General features: G+C 44.4%; 1 protein-coding gene and 1 long non-coding RNA gene across 28 annotated transcripts in view; one reads left to right on the top strand and one right to left on the bottom strand.

The window, feature by feature from the left end:
* Positions 1-16682, bottom strand: part of msi2 (musashi RNA binding protein 2) — a 604855-nt gene that overhangs the window by 60989 nt on the left and 527184 nt on the right. For 13 of the 26 annotated variants that reach the window (XM_062960129.1, XM_062960131.1, XM_062960132.1 and 10 more), the window contains one exon: positions 11976-12038. The exons of 1 other annotated variant lie outside the window; for it this stretch is intronic. In XM_062960129.1, coding sequence (XP_062816199.1) covers positions 11976-12038 — 63 coding nt within the window. Of the gene's footprint in view, positions 1-1855; positions 4678-11918; positions 12039-16682 lie in introns of those variants that run through there. 12 more of the 26 variants (XM_062960125.1, XM_062960128.1, XM_062960124.1 and 9 more) reach the window with 2 other exon arrangements.
* LOC134293217 (uncharacterized) overlaps positions 1-16682 on the top strand; it is a 291557-nt gene that overhangs the window by 247275 nt on the left and 27600 nt on the right. The window lies entirely within an intron of this gene.

Below are 16682 nucleotides of genomic sequence, written 5' to 3'. Positions count from 1 at the left end.
ATACAGTAGAGTCTCACTTATCCAACATAAACGGGACGGCAGAACGTTGGATAAGTGAATATGTTGGATAATCAAATTAGGACACATCAAATTAGGTTATGATTTTACAAATTAAGCACCAAAACATCATGTTTAACAACAAATTTGACAGAAAATGTAGTTCAATATGCAGTAATGCTATGTAGTAATTACTGTACGAATTTAGCACCAAAATAACATGATGTACTGAAAACATTGACTACAAAAATGTGTTGGATAATCCAGAACGTTGGATAAGCAAGTGTTGGATAAGTGAGAATCTACTGTACTAACTTTAATAGTTTTGTGCATGAAACGAAGTTTCACGAGAAAGCCATCTATCCGAACCATTTTGCATTTCAGAGTATCTTGAAGTTCCAGATAAGGGACACTCCACCTGTAATCACCTTGAGATGATGAGAATGGGAAATAAGATCTCGATTTGAGTTTGAGAGAGTGAAAAGCTCACTCGTCAAAGTTGGCTCCATCAGGGAAAAAAATGGAGTTATGCCAAGTGCCTTTGCAGGGTTTGCTCAAATGGAGTAAAATCTGTTCATGGAGTGGAGAGAACCTTTCACGCTCCCGTCCCCTTGAACACGATTTGCCTGTTTGCGTGGCAGGACGTGGAGAGTGCAAAATGAGGCACCCTGGGTTCGGTGGCTGTGTGTTTGCCCATTGAAAATAATTCCACTGATTGAGAAGACCATTAGAAGTTAGCGACTATGTTCATTAGAGATTAACTGATCCCCTCCTTAAGCCGCCACTCCTGAGCTGGTCACTAATTGGGTCGGAGATGATTTATCAAGTGCCTTGGATTTTCTATTGCTAAATAAGTGATGTATTTTACCCACAACAGAATCCAGCCAGATGACGGCAGGCACAGGGGTCAGAGTTTGGCATTGGCAAGGCCGGACCGTTATGAGTTTAGAGGAAATTTCAGTCAGCCCTGCTTCGAGGAGAAAGAAAAGGTGGGAGTGGGCTCACTGGACACCCTTGACGGTGCTGCGGCTTCTATATTGGGATTTTCAAAACGATCATTGATCGGTGTGGGACTCCAAACACTCTTGTGCTTTGGAAAAAAGTAATATAGGAGAGTGTTGCTTATAGGAAAGCAATAAGAGATCCAACCGAAGAGAGGAAACCAATATCGCCAGCTCCCTTTGCACTTTCTTAAGGGAACTTGGCACTTCCTTTGCTTTAAGGGAGGGCTGAGTACCAAGTACCTTGGGTTACCGAGTAGATAGGGGCAAGCAATATAACTCCCCATCCCTAAGGCAAATATGTGTTCTTTTATATTTTGATGTGTTGTTCTTTTATATTTTGTTATATTGTATTGTTCTGGGCATGGCCCCATGTAAGCCGCCCCGAGTCCCCATTGGGGAGATGGTGGCGGGGTATAAATAAAGTTTTATTATTATTATTTATTAAATACGAGGGTTATCCAGAAAGTAGATTACGTTTTGGAATTAAAAATGAACAAAGTATAGGAGAAAACATTTAACGTGTTGTCGAAGTCTTTCATGGCCGGGATCACAGGTTTGTTGTATGTCTTTCGGGCTGTGTGGCCATATTCCAGAAGTATTCTCTCCTGACGTTTCGCCCACATCAATGGCAGGCATCCTCAGAGGCTGTGCGGCATGCTACACAGCCTCTGAGGATGCCTGCCATAGATGTGGGCAAAATGTCAGGAGAGAATACTTCTGGAACATGGCCACACAGCCCGAAAGACATACAACAACCCAGAAAACATTTACCATATGCAGTTGAAAGCCACGCCCAAATACCACTTCTTAACATAGTTGCCATTCAATTCTAGGCCCTTATCATAGCGATGAATGAGCTTGGCAACTCCTTCCCCACCAAACTCTGCCGCTTGCGTCCTCAACCAGCCAGTCACCCCTACCCGCAGCTGCGCATCGTTGCCAAAACACTGCGTTGAGGACGCAAGTGGCAGTGTTTTGTGGGGAAGGAGTTGCCAAGCTCATTGATCGCTATGATAAGTGCCTAGATTTGAATGGCAACTATGTTGAGAAGTGGTATTTGGGTGTGGCTTTCAACTGCATATGGTCAGTGTTTTTTCCTATACTTTTTGAGGACGCAAGCGGCAGAGTTTTGTGGGGAAGGAGTTTCCAAGCTCATTCATTGCTATGATAAGTGCCTAGATTTGAATGGCGACTATGTTGAGAAGTGGTATTTGGGTGTGGCTTTCAACTGCATATGGTCAATGTTTTCTCCTATACTTTTTGAGGACGCAAGCGGCAGAGTTTTGTGGGGAAGGAGTTGCCAAGCTCATTCATCGCTATGATAAGTGCCTAGATTTGAATGGCGACTATGTTGAGAAGTGGTATTTGGGTGTGGCTTTCAACTGCATATGGTAAATGTTTTCTCCTATACTTTGTTCATTTTTAATTCCAAAACGTAATCTACTTTCTAGATAACCCTTGTATATATTTTCTCTACCACTTTATGGTAAAGGACCACTGTTCTTTGGGGCCATGCTTAGCACAGCAGAAAAATCTGCTGATTGAAAGGTTGACAGTTTGACTTCAGGTCGGGGTGAGCACCTGCCATCAGCCCCAGCTTACCTGCCCACCTAGCAGGTCGAAAGCAGAAATGCTTTCAATAGGCATAATGTATTGGGTGGCAATGTATAAATGTCTGGGTTTGTTTCTCTAAGTGAAATGGTTCTGACAAAGCATATTGACCAAGACTTGTGTTAAACACAAATCCAGTGTTTAAGTATGTGGGATAGAACCAGAAATTGCGCGCTTTGGGTCTACAGGATAGTCAGGAATGTGCAAACAGGAATCTAACAACTTCGGTAGCCCCAAGATTGCTAGGCTAGATGGACAAGTGGTCAGATTTGGTGTAGGAGAGTTTTGTGTGCTTATACATGGAATCAAAGAGTTGGAAGAGACCTTGTGGGCCATCCAGTCCAACCTCATTCTGCCAAGAAGCAGGAAAATCACATTCAAAGCCCCCTCTGTTTCAAAGCCTCCAGAGAAGGAGCCTCCACCACACTCTGGGGCAGAGAGTTCCACTGCTGAACAGCTCTCACATGTTCGTGATATTCAGGTAGAATCTCCTTTCCTGTAATTTGAAGCCATTGTTCCCTGTCCTAGTCTCCAGGGCAGCAGAAAACAAGCTTGCTCCCTCTTCCCTATGACTTATCCTCACATCTCGATACATGTCCGTCAATTTGCCTCCTCTCAGGCTAAACATGCCCAGCTCTTTCAACCGCTCCTCATAGGGTTTGTTCTCCAGACCCTTTATCATTATGTGAAGGTGCATGTATGAAACAACAGTTCAGGAACAGAGTCTGTTGCATGTAGATTTGGTCTCTGACGTCTCCTGTTAAAAGGAGGGCAGAGGAAATGTCCTAGGGTCAAAGCCTTGACATTTCCAGGTAAGGTTGGGAAATCCTCATGGGAAACCCTGGCAAAGTGTAGATATTCAAAGTGGATTTCAATCCCGTCTTAATTTTGATGTCTGGGAGAACAGCTGGAAAAGGCGATGGAGAGGTGGTGCTGAACAGATGAGACAGATAGACTAATGACCACAATCTATCTTAGAAGCAGAGCACATTATGCACAAATTCTGCCCGCAAGCAAGATAACGGTACTGGTCTTATGGACAATATAGGATTTGGTGCGGAGATGTATTAAGCTACAGTTGCTGTAACAGTCAGCCTTGGTACATACCAAACATCTGGGGGTTATATTTAAGGTTTCGTTGGGAACCTATGCAATTAGCATGCTCAGTAAACGGAACACACTCCGAACGCAATCTCCGCTGATAAAACAGCCGCAGCCACCAACCAAACGTAACGTGGTGTTAGGCCAGTTGCCAACCCTATCCACAGTTGCCTGTTTGGAAAACCATTTTGGGAAGCTGAGTACAGAAAACTGGGTGCAAAAGAGAGAAAGAAAAGAAAAAAAAGGCAACCAAAAAAGAGACATTTGCTGGCTTGATGGTGAAAATGATGAAACTTAGTCCACGAAGATCTAATATTGGCAGTTCATGAGATGTTCAGTTATATTTGAAGGGGGAAATCCTCCGAAAACCCTGCAAGTTGTGGCACAGCCCAATTTGCATTCGGATCTAAAACCAATTCCCTTGTGCCTCCGCATAGTCTGACAACCAGGCATTGTACCTACACGCAGTGGGTGGCTTTTCTGCTCCAAACAAAGGATGCAGAGTATCGAAAAGGTGAATGTTTTGCGGGGAAGGAGTCGTGCGTGTACAATGCTTCCTGGATGAAACTCGGCCCAAACCTTACCACACTTACGTATGAGCAACTCCCACTGATCTAGACATGGGAACGACTCACAAGTAAATGTATTTACAGGGGAAACATGGGTAGTCAAAATGGCGGATAGTTCAATTCTCTGCCACGGCGAGAGAGATCACAGAACCACGTATGGTGTTGAATTTGGTGAGCCAAAGTTTGGGAGTTCGTGGACATTGTACTACGGGGGGAGATGTTTACTACGCTTCCGGTCAAACCGCCACTACCCTTGGACTGGCATGCTCTCTCGAGTCGACAATCACCTGTAATATCAACTCAACAATGCATGTTCTACAACTACGTCTACTGCTACCAGTTACGACTACTACGAGGTGCATGCATTTAGTTCAGTCCCACAGATACATAACACTCTAGGAACAGGCAAGGGGAGATGTGAGATGTGTTTACGAACGACAAGTGTTTCATTTTATTGAGTAAAAGAAAAAAAGGAATAAACGAAAACAAAAAGAGAGAAAAGTGTATTAAAATAAAACAAAAAAAAATAATATATATAAAATCGTAAAAATAAAAAATAAGAAGACATTTTTCAAGAGTTGGATATGAGTCGTTTCTTGAACCGTTTCATTTGAACAAGCAAAAAAACATGCAACCAGCTGCTACTAACAAGAAGCTGGACACAGAGAGAGGATTAATAGGTGTGGACAAACCTTCCTGCTGAGCGTGCTCAGAAGAGTGTTTGAGAGATGTGCACGTCCCAGTGTAAGAGAGGCCCGAAAGAATGCCTCAGAGACACTCTCTCTCACAGCAGCCCCAACCAAGCAAGAGAGAAAACAACAAGAACATAACTGCTCACACTCACCAACAAGGTCAGTAGCTCATGTTATGAGATTGGTTACAGCCGGCAAGTATAAAGGACAGTAAGGATCAGGCGGCTCGGGGCCCGTGAAATACCTTCCTTTTGGTAGTTCAATGGCAAGTTGACTACGGCCTTCCTATGGCATTTTTACAAAGCAGAAGCAGAGCTTGAGAGGAATGGATGCGCCAATTCTCCACCAGATTCCAAGTCAATGGAGAGGCAAGTGCTGCACAAAGAGAGCACATCAACAATGGCCCACTGCGATTGGGCTGTTGCGCTTCTATGGCAGGTGAATGAACTTCTGCATGAAGCGCTTGCCCTCGCCACATCCTTGTGAAGAAGAGGCGCATGGGACCGTTCTAGGATTAGCGTCTCACCTTGGGCCATAGAGAGCCAAACAAAATGATGTTGGAAATCCCAAAAAGGAGTAAGTACACCCGCCCTGGTTATACTAAAGTAAAGGGCACTCCTACTTACAAGCTACTCCAGGCATATCAAACTGAATGGGGTTTCGTGTGCATGCTCATGACGGGGGCAAAAATACGGTATTGATAGTGAAACCGTTTTGGAGGTGCCGGTTACAAAACCCAGGTTGTCATATGAATGTGGCTCAGGTCCAGGTTGGTTCAAAAGCACCGCAAAACCAAAGGAAAAAGCTCAGGCTTACTACTACTACTACTGATGTTTTTATTCGGATAATTGTGTTATTGCTTTGTTATTGTTATTTGATTGTTGTGCCGGGCAAGGCCACATGTAAGCCGCCCCGAGTCCCTTCGGGGAGATGGGGCGGGGTATAAAAATAAAGTTATTATTATTATAATATATATATATAATTATTATTGTATTACATTATAATATTATTATCAATATTATATGTATATACAATACATTATATTATAAAACTGAGGGTGGGGGCCAGATAAATGACTTTGGAGGGCCGCATCCGGCCCCCGGGCCTTAGTTTGGGGACCCCTGATCTAGCGGTTCAAAAGCAAAATGGGAATAGATAAAAAGGTAGGTATTTTAAGGTTCCTAGAAGGAAATGCCGGGAAAATGCCTGCAATTTGATCAAGGAGGAAGTTTACAAACAAAGCCCTTCGGCAGGGAGATGGAGCCAGAACTGAGCACAAGCCTCCAAGATGCCGAAGATGGGAATAGCCTATATATACCTCTATCTTGTTAGTGTATAAACAGTAGGCATGTCCGATCGATGAAAAAAATGTTTCAATTCTCGTTTCTAAAGTAGGGGGTGCTGGCGCTTCGATATAGAAAGTATTTCCGATTTTTTCACCCAAAAATTTTGGATATTTCCGAAAATTCGTAATGATTCTAAATGTTTCTAAAATGGCGGACACACTGGGCTTGTATGGCAATCTTCCATGTGGACGTTAGCCCCCACCTTTGTGTCCATCATGGTAGCTTCTGATTGGCCGGGGAGCCACATTAGGCTGTGCTAAGCTCCCATTCAAGGTAGGTTGCAGAAATAAATAATTTTTTAAAAAATATTTTTTTAAAAATTGGGGGGGGGGGAATTAACGAAACATTATAAGAGACAATTAGAGAATGGGCCAACAATAGTTCAAATTACATTGCTGGTTGCGCTGTGAGACAATGTCTCGGAATGCGTATCAAAAAGCGAGAACAATCCCAAATAATTCCGATATACGATTCAAAACGATTTTTTGGACATGTCTAATAAACAGCATTGAATGTTAAGCACATATGTATGTTCTGTGACCCGCCCTGAGTCCCCTTTGGGGTGAGAAGGGCGGAATATAAATGCTGTACACTAATGTCTTTCGCTTTGGTAGCCAAATATGTAATCTTATATATGCTTCCCGAGTAATATTCTAATAATAATTAATTATAAGAGTAATTCTCCTTTGTCGCCCGCCTACATTTGCAATGAATCAGGCCTGAGCCACATTAACATGAGGTCGGCTATATTCCACGACTCCTGGAAACGCTTTACTATCAATGCCAGTTCCCCTTGGAAGGAAGACACATCCCTTAGGAGTGGAAACCACTTCTGCGCATGAATGCACACTCCTATTCTCTATTGTTTTGGGAAACAGAAACGGGAGAGGAACGCACCCTACTGCTCTTTAGACTTGCCATAATATGTTGGTGTTAATTTCGAGTTAGATTTAGTTTCATAAAAAAAAAAGATAAAAAGAAAACCAAGTGCCAGAATAAAATAAATATATCTGTATATATCAAGCAGAGAAATTGGCCGATGCCCAGCACAACTGACGTCTGGTCCGACCCTCAAGCTCTTCTATGAGCAAAGTTTTGGCTCTACATTGAAGTAGAACATGGGAAAGTGTCCACTCCTCTTCTAAGCAGAAAAATAAGAAAAAAACCCCCAAATGTTCCCATTGATGCCTAGCAAAGCACCCACCGTGTCCCAACAGGACTTGCGCCCTATTTACGATGACATTAAATTGCTACCGATTATCCTTTGTAGCCCAAGCAGTGCCAGTTTGCATGGAACGGAGTTCTCCAAGCATCTCACTTTGGACTCTATTATAGAGAATTCAGCCTCAAATCGGGATCTCTTTGGTGCCGAGAGGCCTCGCGAGAAGAGGTTCCACATCATGAGTGAGCCGAGACAAAACCGTCACCGCCAACGTCTTTGCTCCTTGTTGGGCAATTTGGACCCAGGGATGGTGTTGTCCAATTGTTTCTGAGACCCCGCTTAATATTAGCAAGAACAAATGGCTGGAGAAACGCACGAGACAGGATACAGAGAGGAGCAAGCGAGATAGACTGGGGAGCAATTAAACCCACGGAGAAAGAGAGAGAAAAAAGAGAGCGGCAAGTCGGCCTTTTGTCCTTGCTCTGGATTGCTGACAAGCAAAAAGAGGCACCGGTGGGTCTTCCCGGCCCACTCATGATTGAATCAAAGGCTCAATTAGACCAATGGGAGACTTGGCTTATCTGTAAATGGATCTCGGTTCAATAGGATAAGGAAGTGGAGTGTCTTAGGGGTGGATGCAAAAGCAAAGAGTTCACATTTCCAATGGAAGTGGAGCGAGAGTTTGCAGCAGGTAACAAAAGCAGAGTCAGTGTCCAACCTCAAGGCTGTTTTTGTGGCAAAATTTTGTGTCACAATCCTTGGTGGGACATTTCCGTTTTTTCCATGAAACAATCTTTATGGATCTGGATCACATTCAGAATCCCTGTTTTCCCTCAACAGAAAAATGTAGACTGCAATTGGGTTACTGTGATTTTTCCGGGCTGTATGGCCACGTTCTAGAAGTATTCTCTCCTGACGTTTCACCCACATCTATGGCAGGCATCCTCAGAGGTTGTGAGCTATGGAGAAACTAAGCAAGGAAGGTTTATATATATCTATGATTCTATTATTCTTTCTATGATTCTGTGATTCTATATTCCAATGTCTATGATTGCATAGACCCAATTAACTGTCACATTGAACCCAACCCTGACCCTAAGCAGAGGCTGGATGGCCATCTGTTGGGGGTGCTTTGAATGCGATTTCCTGCTTCTTAGCGGGGGGGGGGGGGGTGGATGGCCCATGAGGTCTCTTCCAACTCTACTATTCTATGATTCTATGATCTGTGGAAAGTCCAGGGTGAGAGAAGAACTCTTGTCAGTTGGAGGCCAGTGTGAATGTTGTAGTTAATCACCTGAATTAGCATTGAATAGCTTCATCTCCTGGCTTCTTCCTGCCTGGGGGCATCCTTTGTTCAGAGTCATTAGCTGCCCCTGGTTGATTCATTTCTGGAACTCCTCTGCTTTCAGAGTGTTGCTTCTTATTTACTGTTCTGATTTACTCTGAGGTTAATGATTCCTACCTAGGATAGCTACCTGCGGACTGGATAGATTTTAAGAAGCCATCGTGGTGTTTTCATGCTTTTTTTTTAGTTTACATTCTGTTCAATCTGTTCTGATCCAGTGTGGGTTTTGCCCACATCTATGGCTGTGGTTGTGAGGTCAGTTGGAAACTAGGCAAGTGGGGTTTATATAGGAAAAGGTAAAGGTTTCCCCTGATGTTAAGTCCAGTCATGTCTGACTCTGGGAGTTGGTGCTCATCTCCATTTCTAAGCTGAAGAGCCGGCGTTGTCTGTAGACAACTCCAAGGTCATGTGGCCAGCATGACTGCATGGAGCGCCCTTACCTTCCCGCCGGAGCGGTACCTATTGATCTACTCACATTGGCATGTTTTCGAACTGCTAGGTTGACAGGAGCTGGAGCTAACAGCAGCCACTCATGCCGCTCCCGGGGTTTGAACCTGGGACCTCTCGGGGTTTATATATCTGTGGAATAATGTCCAGGGTGGAAGAAAGAACTCTTGTCTCTTTTAGGCAAGTGTGAATGTTGCAACTGGCCAGCGTGATTAGCATTTCAGCGTCAAAACCTGGCTGCTTCCTGCCTGGGGAAATTTTTTGTTGAGAGGTGTTAACTGGCCCTGATTGTTTCCTGTCTGGAATTCCCCTGTCTTCTGAGTATTATTCTTTATTTACTGTCCTGATTTTAGACATTTTAAAAATACCGGTTGCTAGATTTTGTTCATTTTCATGGTTTACTCCTTTCTGTTGAGATTGTCCACATGCTTGCAGATTTCAATGGCTTCTCTGTGTAGTCTGACATAGTGGTTGTTCTCAAAGAATATGCTGTGGCCAGGTTGGACACATTCAGAACAACATAAAGAAAACATTATTATTACTATTATTGGGCCAGACTTTAGCACAGCAGGTTAATTGCCAAGCTGCAATAAATCTTGCCAACCGGAAGGTTGAGAGTTTGAAGCCCAGGTCAGGGTGAGCTCCTGACGTTTAGCCCAGCTTCTGCCTACCTAGCAGTTCGAAAACAGATGTGAGTAGTTAAATAGGAACAGCATTAAAGAAGGGAGTTTATTTAGGCTCAGTGTTTCAATCAGAAAAAAGGTGGAAGTTTGCAAACAAAAAAGCTCTTTGGCAGAGAATTGGAGCGACAGCCTCCAAAGATGCCGAAAGATGGGAAAGCCTATATATACCTCGATCTGTTGTCTGTTTTGTTATTGTTATAATCGACATTGAATGTTTGCCATATGATCTGCCCTGAGTCCTCTTTGGGGTGAGAAGGGCGGAATGTAAATACAGTAGAGTCTCACTTATCCAACATTCTGGATTATCCAACGCATTTTTGTAATCAATGTTTTCAATGCATTGGGATATTTTGGTGCTAAATTCGTAAATACAGTAATTACTACATAGCATTAATGTGTAATGAACTACTTTTTCTGACAAATTGGTTGTATCACATGATGTTTTGGTGCTTGATTTGTAAAATCATAACCTATTTTGATGTTTAATCTCTCCTTATTATCCAACATATTCGCTTATCTGCCGGCCTGAATATGTTGGATAAGTGAGACTCTATTGTACTGTAAATAAGGAAATAATACTTGCCACTTTGCACAGAAAATTCTTAACTTTTGCATGAGGTGAATTTTAGCTATGTTTACCTGAGATAAACCACCTTGAAAATTAGGATAGGAATTGGGATTATTATTATTCCTATTATTATTCAGCCTTGTGGTCCAGGAATGGTACAGTAGAGTCTCACTTATCCAACACTCGCTTATCCAACGTTCTGGATTATCCAACGCATTTTTGTAGTCAATGTTTTCAATACATCGTAATATTTGGGTGCTAAATTCATAAATACAGTAATTACTACATAGCATTACTGCGTATTGAACTACTTTTTCTGCCAAATTTGTTGTCTAACATGATGTTTTGGTGCTTAATTTGTAAAATCATAACCTAATTTGGTGTTTAATAGGCATCTCCTTAATCTCTCCTTGTTATCCAACATATTCACTTATCCAACGTTCTGCCGGCCCGTTTATGTTGGATAAGTGAGACTCTACTGTATATTGAAAACATTGACTACAAAAATGGCTTGGATAAGCGAGGCTTGGATTAGTGAGACTCTACTGTATTTGGAGAAAATTTCTAGAAAAATTATTGGAAAAAGAAGACTGGAAAAATTAGACTCTACTGTACTGTAAATAAGGAAATAATACTTGCCACTTTGCACAGAAAATTCTTAACTTTTGCATGAGGTGAATTTTAGCTATGTTTACCTGAGATAAACCACCTTGAAAATTAGGAGAAGAATTGGGATTATTATTATTCCTATTATTATTCTGCCTTGTGGTCCAGGAATGGTATGTCACAGTGCCATGCATTGGATTCGGTCTAAGAATAATGTTGTTTTTCTAGCTATTGAGGACTAAACAGGAGGAAGGACTGCATTGTTCGCCCAGTGCAAACTCTCTGACGGGTGCGCCCACACTGCACAGTTTATAGCACTTTGATCCCAATTTAACTGCCGTGGCTCCATTTTATGGAAATCTTGGCTTTGTCATCTGCAAGAGATTCTTTTGAACTGTACGAGCGCTCTCTGGTAGAGAAGTCTAAATATCTCACCAAAGATTTTGATAATGTGGGATGCAAATAATATAACTGTGGAGTGCGGATCCACCCGAACAAATTAAGACTTCCACGGCCCTTTGCGCTTGAGCTTTTAAAAGAAAGGTCCACCCTAGCACTCCACGGGGCCTTTTGGAAACATGTCTCTTCGCTGCTTGAGGAGTCACGGACTCTGCCTGTCGGATTTGGGTTGGTTTCGCTGGGTTCTGTCCCTGCAACAATGCCCGCCCTCGCCCCCTTCCCCTCGCCCGCCCCCACACAGGCGCCCCATAACCCGAGAGAAGCGTGAGGGAAATCAAAGAGCGTGATGGACAGCTGCAGCCACACAGAATACCGACAGAGCTTTTACCTGGCCCTGCATTCTGCGGGTATGCCATGTAGCTGCCTCTTCCACGGCCCCCCCTACCTGATCCTCTTGCTGCTGCCACCGCCGCGGCTGCTACCGGTCCGTAGGCTGCTGCTGGGAAACCTGGCCGTAGGGAGAAATGAGAAGGATCAGACGGCATGCAAGGCAGGGCCGTGACAACGGGGCAAGGACGGGCGCAGGCAAGCACATCTCCCTCTAGGCGTCATCGAGACACTCAAACGGTGGCTTCACAAGCTCCGGCATGGCCCAAATTTAGCCTTCATTGGTGTGCTAGACCTCTCAAAACCTAGAATAGTGAATCCCAAAGTGGGCGCTACCGCCCCCTGGTGGGCGGTGATGGCACCTATTAGGACACAGGGGGTGGGGCCAGGGGAGGGGTGGGGCCGGAGACAGGGCTGAGCATCTATACCTCTCCTGAGGCGCTTGTTGGGACACAGAGGGCGGAGCTAGAGGAGTGGGCGTGGCTTCTTCCCAAGAGCCCAAGACAGGGCTGAGAATCTCCCTCTCCTGAGGCACTTGTACGGACACAGAGGGTGGAGCTAGAGGAGTGGGCGTGGCTTCTTCCCAAGAGCCCAAGACAGGGCTGAGAATCTCCCTCTCCTGAGGCACTTGTACGGACACAGAGGGCGGAGCTAGAGGAGTGGGCGTGGCTTCTTCCCAAGAGCCTGAGACAGGGCTGAGCCTCTATACTTCTCCTGAGAGGCCTTTTAGGACTAAAGGGTGGGGCTGGGGGTGGGGCCTCTTCCTAAGAGCCCAAGACAGGGCTGAGAATCTCCCTCTCCTGAGGCACTTGTACGGACACAGAGGGCGGAGCTAGAGGAGTGGGCGTGGCTTCTTCCCAAGAGCCCAAGACAGGGCTGAGCCTCTATACTTCTCCTGAGAGGCCTTTTAGGACTAAAGGGTGGGGCTGGGGGTGGGGCCTCTTCCTAAGAGCCCAAGACAGGGCTGAGAATCTCCCTCTCCTGAGGCACTTGTACGGACACAGAGGGCGGAGCTAGAGGAGTGGGCGTGGCTTCTTCCCAAGAGCCCAAGACAGGGCTGAGCCTCTATACTTCTCCTGAGAGGCCTTTTAGGACTAAAGGGTGGGGCTGGGGGTGGGGCCTCTTCCTAAGAGCCCAAGACAGGGCTGAGAATCTCCCTCTCCTGAGGCACTTGTACGGACACAGAGGGCAGAGCTAGAGGAGTGGGCGTGGCTTCTTCCCAAGAGCCTGAGACAGGGCTGAGCCTCTATACTTCTCCTGAGAGGCCTTTTAGGACTAAAGGGTGGGGCTGGGGGTGGGGCCTCTTCCTAAGAGCCCAAGACAGGGCTGAGAATCTCCCTCTCCTGAGGCACTTGTACGGACACAGAGGGCGGAGCTAGAGGAGTGGGCGTGGCTTCTTCCCAAGAGCCCAAGACAGGGCTGAGCCTCTATACTTCTCCTGAGAGGCCTTTTAGGACTAAAGGGTGGGGCTGGGGGTGGGGCCTCTTCCTAAGAGCCCAAGACAGGGCTGAGAATCTCCCTCTCCTGAGGCACTTGTACGGACACAGAGGGCAGAGCTAGAGGAGTGGGCGTGGCTTCTTCCCAAGAGCCTGAGACAGGGCTGAGCCTCTATACTTTTCCTGAGAGGCCTTTTAGGACTAAAGGGTGGGGCTGGGGATGGGGCCTCTTCCCAAGAGCCTCTCCTGAGGCGCTTGTTAGAACAGGGGGGTGGGGTATAGAGGTCCAGCCCCATCAGGCACTTGGGAAGAGGCCCCGCCCCCTCCTCTAGCCCCACCCCCTGTGTCCTGGCAGGCGCCGCAGCACAGGGATAGAAGCTCAGCCCTGCCTCAGAGCTCGTAACTCCGCCCATCCCAGTTCTGGCCGCCCATTTGTGGCCCCGCCCACCTCCCCCTCCCAGCCCTGCATCTTGGACTAGGGGAGAGGCTCAGCCCCGCCCTCTTGAGCAGGAGCCACACCCACCCCTCTAAGCCACGCCCCCCTTTCCAGGGGGTGCTGAGTCATATTTTTTCTGGAAAAGGAGCGGTAGGCCAAATAAGTTTGGGAACCACTGACCTAGAACAACCCCACAAGCCTCCCCTTGCTTTGGAAAAAGTGGGGATGCAGGAAATGCATCTGCCTGCACCTAGGGAAGAGTCAGTTTCAGAAATGTAGGCCTCTCCATTGTTGTTTTGCGGACAAATGAAATGTCAAATAGGGCTAGCACAGCGGGTTAAACCGCCTGCTATAGAAGATCCTGCCAACCAGAAGGTCAGCAGTTCAAGCCCGGGTCAGGGTGAGCTCCTGTCATCAGCCCAGCTTCTGCTCACCCAGCAGTTCGAAAACAACAATGTAAGTAGATCAGTAGTTCTCAACCTGTGGGTCCCTAGGTGTTCTAGCCTACAACTCCCAGAAATCCCAATTTACCAGATGTAAGGATTTCTGGAAGTTGAAGGCCAAAATATCTGGGGACCCACAGGTTGAGAACCACAGAGTAGATAAATAGGTACTGCTATGGTGGGGAGGTAAAAGATGCCCTGAAAAACATGGAAAAACAGGAAAGGCATCCATGGATGACAGGATGGAAAATGAAACAACAGCACCTCCCCATGGCCAAGTCGAGCACAGCTGTATGCCAGAGAGGAAAAGAGCCTTGCCTCTGTTTATGTACTGTCTGCCTTTGTCAATTGTATAATGGCATTGAATGTTTGCCATATATGTACAGTAGTCTCACTTATCCAACATCCGCTTATCCAACATTCTGGATTATCCAACGCAGTTTTGCCTCCCACCCCGATCCACAGCTGTTTCTCTAGACAGCAAGGATTGAACTTTTTATGGATTTAATTTCCAACAATGTTGCTACGGTAAGTTCATTTTATGCAACTCTATCTTTATTTGTAGTCAATTTGTTAGTAGCCAATGTTTTTGTAGTCAGTGTTTTCAATATACAGTAGAGTCTCACTTATCCAAGCCTCACTTCTGGATTATCCAAGCCATTTTTGTAGTCAATGTTCTCAATATATTGTGATATTTTGGTGCTAAATTCATAAATACAGTAATTACAACATAACATTACTGTGTATTGAACTACTTTTTCTGTCAAATTTGTTGTCTAACATGATGTTTTGGTGCTTCATTTGTAAAATCATAACCTAATTTGATGTTTAATAGGCTTTACCTTAATAGCTCCTTATTATCCAAGATATTCGCTTATCCAAGCTTCTGCCAGCCCATTTAGCTTGGATAAGTGAGACTCTACTGTATTGCAATGTTTTGGTGCTAAATTCATAAATACAGTAATTACAACATAACATTACTATGTATTGAACTACTTTTTCTGTCAAATTTGTTGTCTAACATGATGTTTTGGTGCTTCATTTGTAAAATCATAACCTAATTTGATGTTTAATAGGCTTTACCTTAATAGCTCCTTATTATCCAAGATATTCGCTTATCCAAGCTTCTGCCAGCCCATTTAGCTTGGATAAGTGAGACTCTACTGTATTGCAATGTTTTGGTGCTAAATTCATAAATACAGTAATTACAACATAACATTACTGTGTATTGAACTACTTTTTCTGTCAAATTTGTTGTCTAACATGATGTTTTGGTGCTTAATTTGTAAAATCCTAACCTATTTTGATGTTTAATAGGCTTTTCCTTAATCTCTCCTTATTATCCAACATATTTGCTTATCCAATGTTCTGCCGGCCCGTTTATGTTGGATAAGTGAGACTCTACTGTAATACAAAAATTATTTAAAACATCTCAAAAGACCACAGATGCAGCTGATGGGACAAATTGGTTGTATAACATGATGTTTTGGTGCTTAACTTGTAAAATCATAACCTATTTTGATGTTTAATCCCTCGTTATTATCCAACATTTTCGCTTATCCAACTTTCTGCCGGCCCGTTTATGTTGGACAAGTGAGACTCTACTGTACCTGTAATCTGCTCTGAGTCCCCTTGGAAAGATAGTGTGGAATATAAATATATATATAATACTAGCTGTGCCTGGCCACGCGTTGCTGTGGCTAGGACTTAATTTTTCTTTTCTTTTTGTTGTATGAACATAGAGGCATGGATGAGAGGTTGTGCTATCAATTTTCGAGGTTGTGGGGCGTTTAGTTTAGTTGTTTTGTCCAGTGCCATGATTCCATTACCCTTTTATATATATAGATATATAATAAATTATATTATATATAAAGCATTATTCTTCTTCTTATTATTATTATTATCATCATCATCATCACTGGACAGGCCCTAGCTATAGAGACAATATAAAGCCTCGTGCCAGGCTTTGACAAGGGGACGCTGACCGAAGTGCCTCGGTTCATTTCTAGGGTCTCATAACATTCTGCCAAAAATGGAAAGAGAGTTTTCAAAGCCCGTCCTAGCTTGGATTAAATTCTGAGCCAAAGAATACAATCTTTGTCCTGGGGAAACCAGGTTGGGGGGCATAGATATTTGTAGGGGTCTTGAACAGGCCCAGAAAAATAACTTTCCATCTTCAGATGGATAATTTCTGTATTAATTTGAAGCCAACCTCAGAGCGTTTGCCCATCTCCTGATTGCCAATTATGGTTGCAAAGACAAGAGGAAAGGACACACAATTCACAGTCTGCGCTTAAATTGCTTGTAATTTATCATTATGAAAACAAACTGTACAAAGGCCACAGGCCACAAAAAGAAAACAACAAAAAAGAGAGCGAGAGACAGAACAGCTAGAAAGGCGGAAGAGGAGAAATAAATATAGATAACGGAGATCCAAAGAGCTTAGCCAA

Source organism: Anolis carolinensis, unplaced genomic scaffold, assembly GCF_035594765.1.
Source record: "Anolis carolinensis isolate JA03-04 unplaced genomic scaffold, rAnoCar3.1.pri scaffold_7, whole genome shotgun sequence".
Classification (NCBI taxonomy): Eukaryota; Metazoa; Chordata; class Lepidosauria; order Squamata; family Dactyloidae; genus Anolis; species Anolis carolinensis.
The sequence above is the reverse complement of the archived record's forward strand: the minus strand, read 5'-3'. Positions and strand labels throughout refer to the sequence as shown.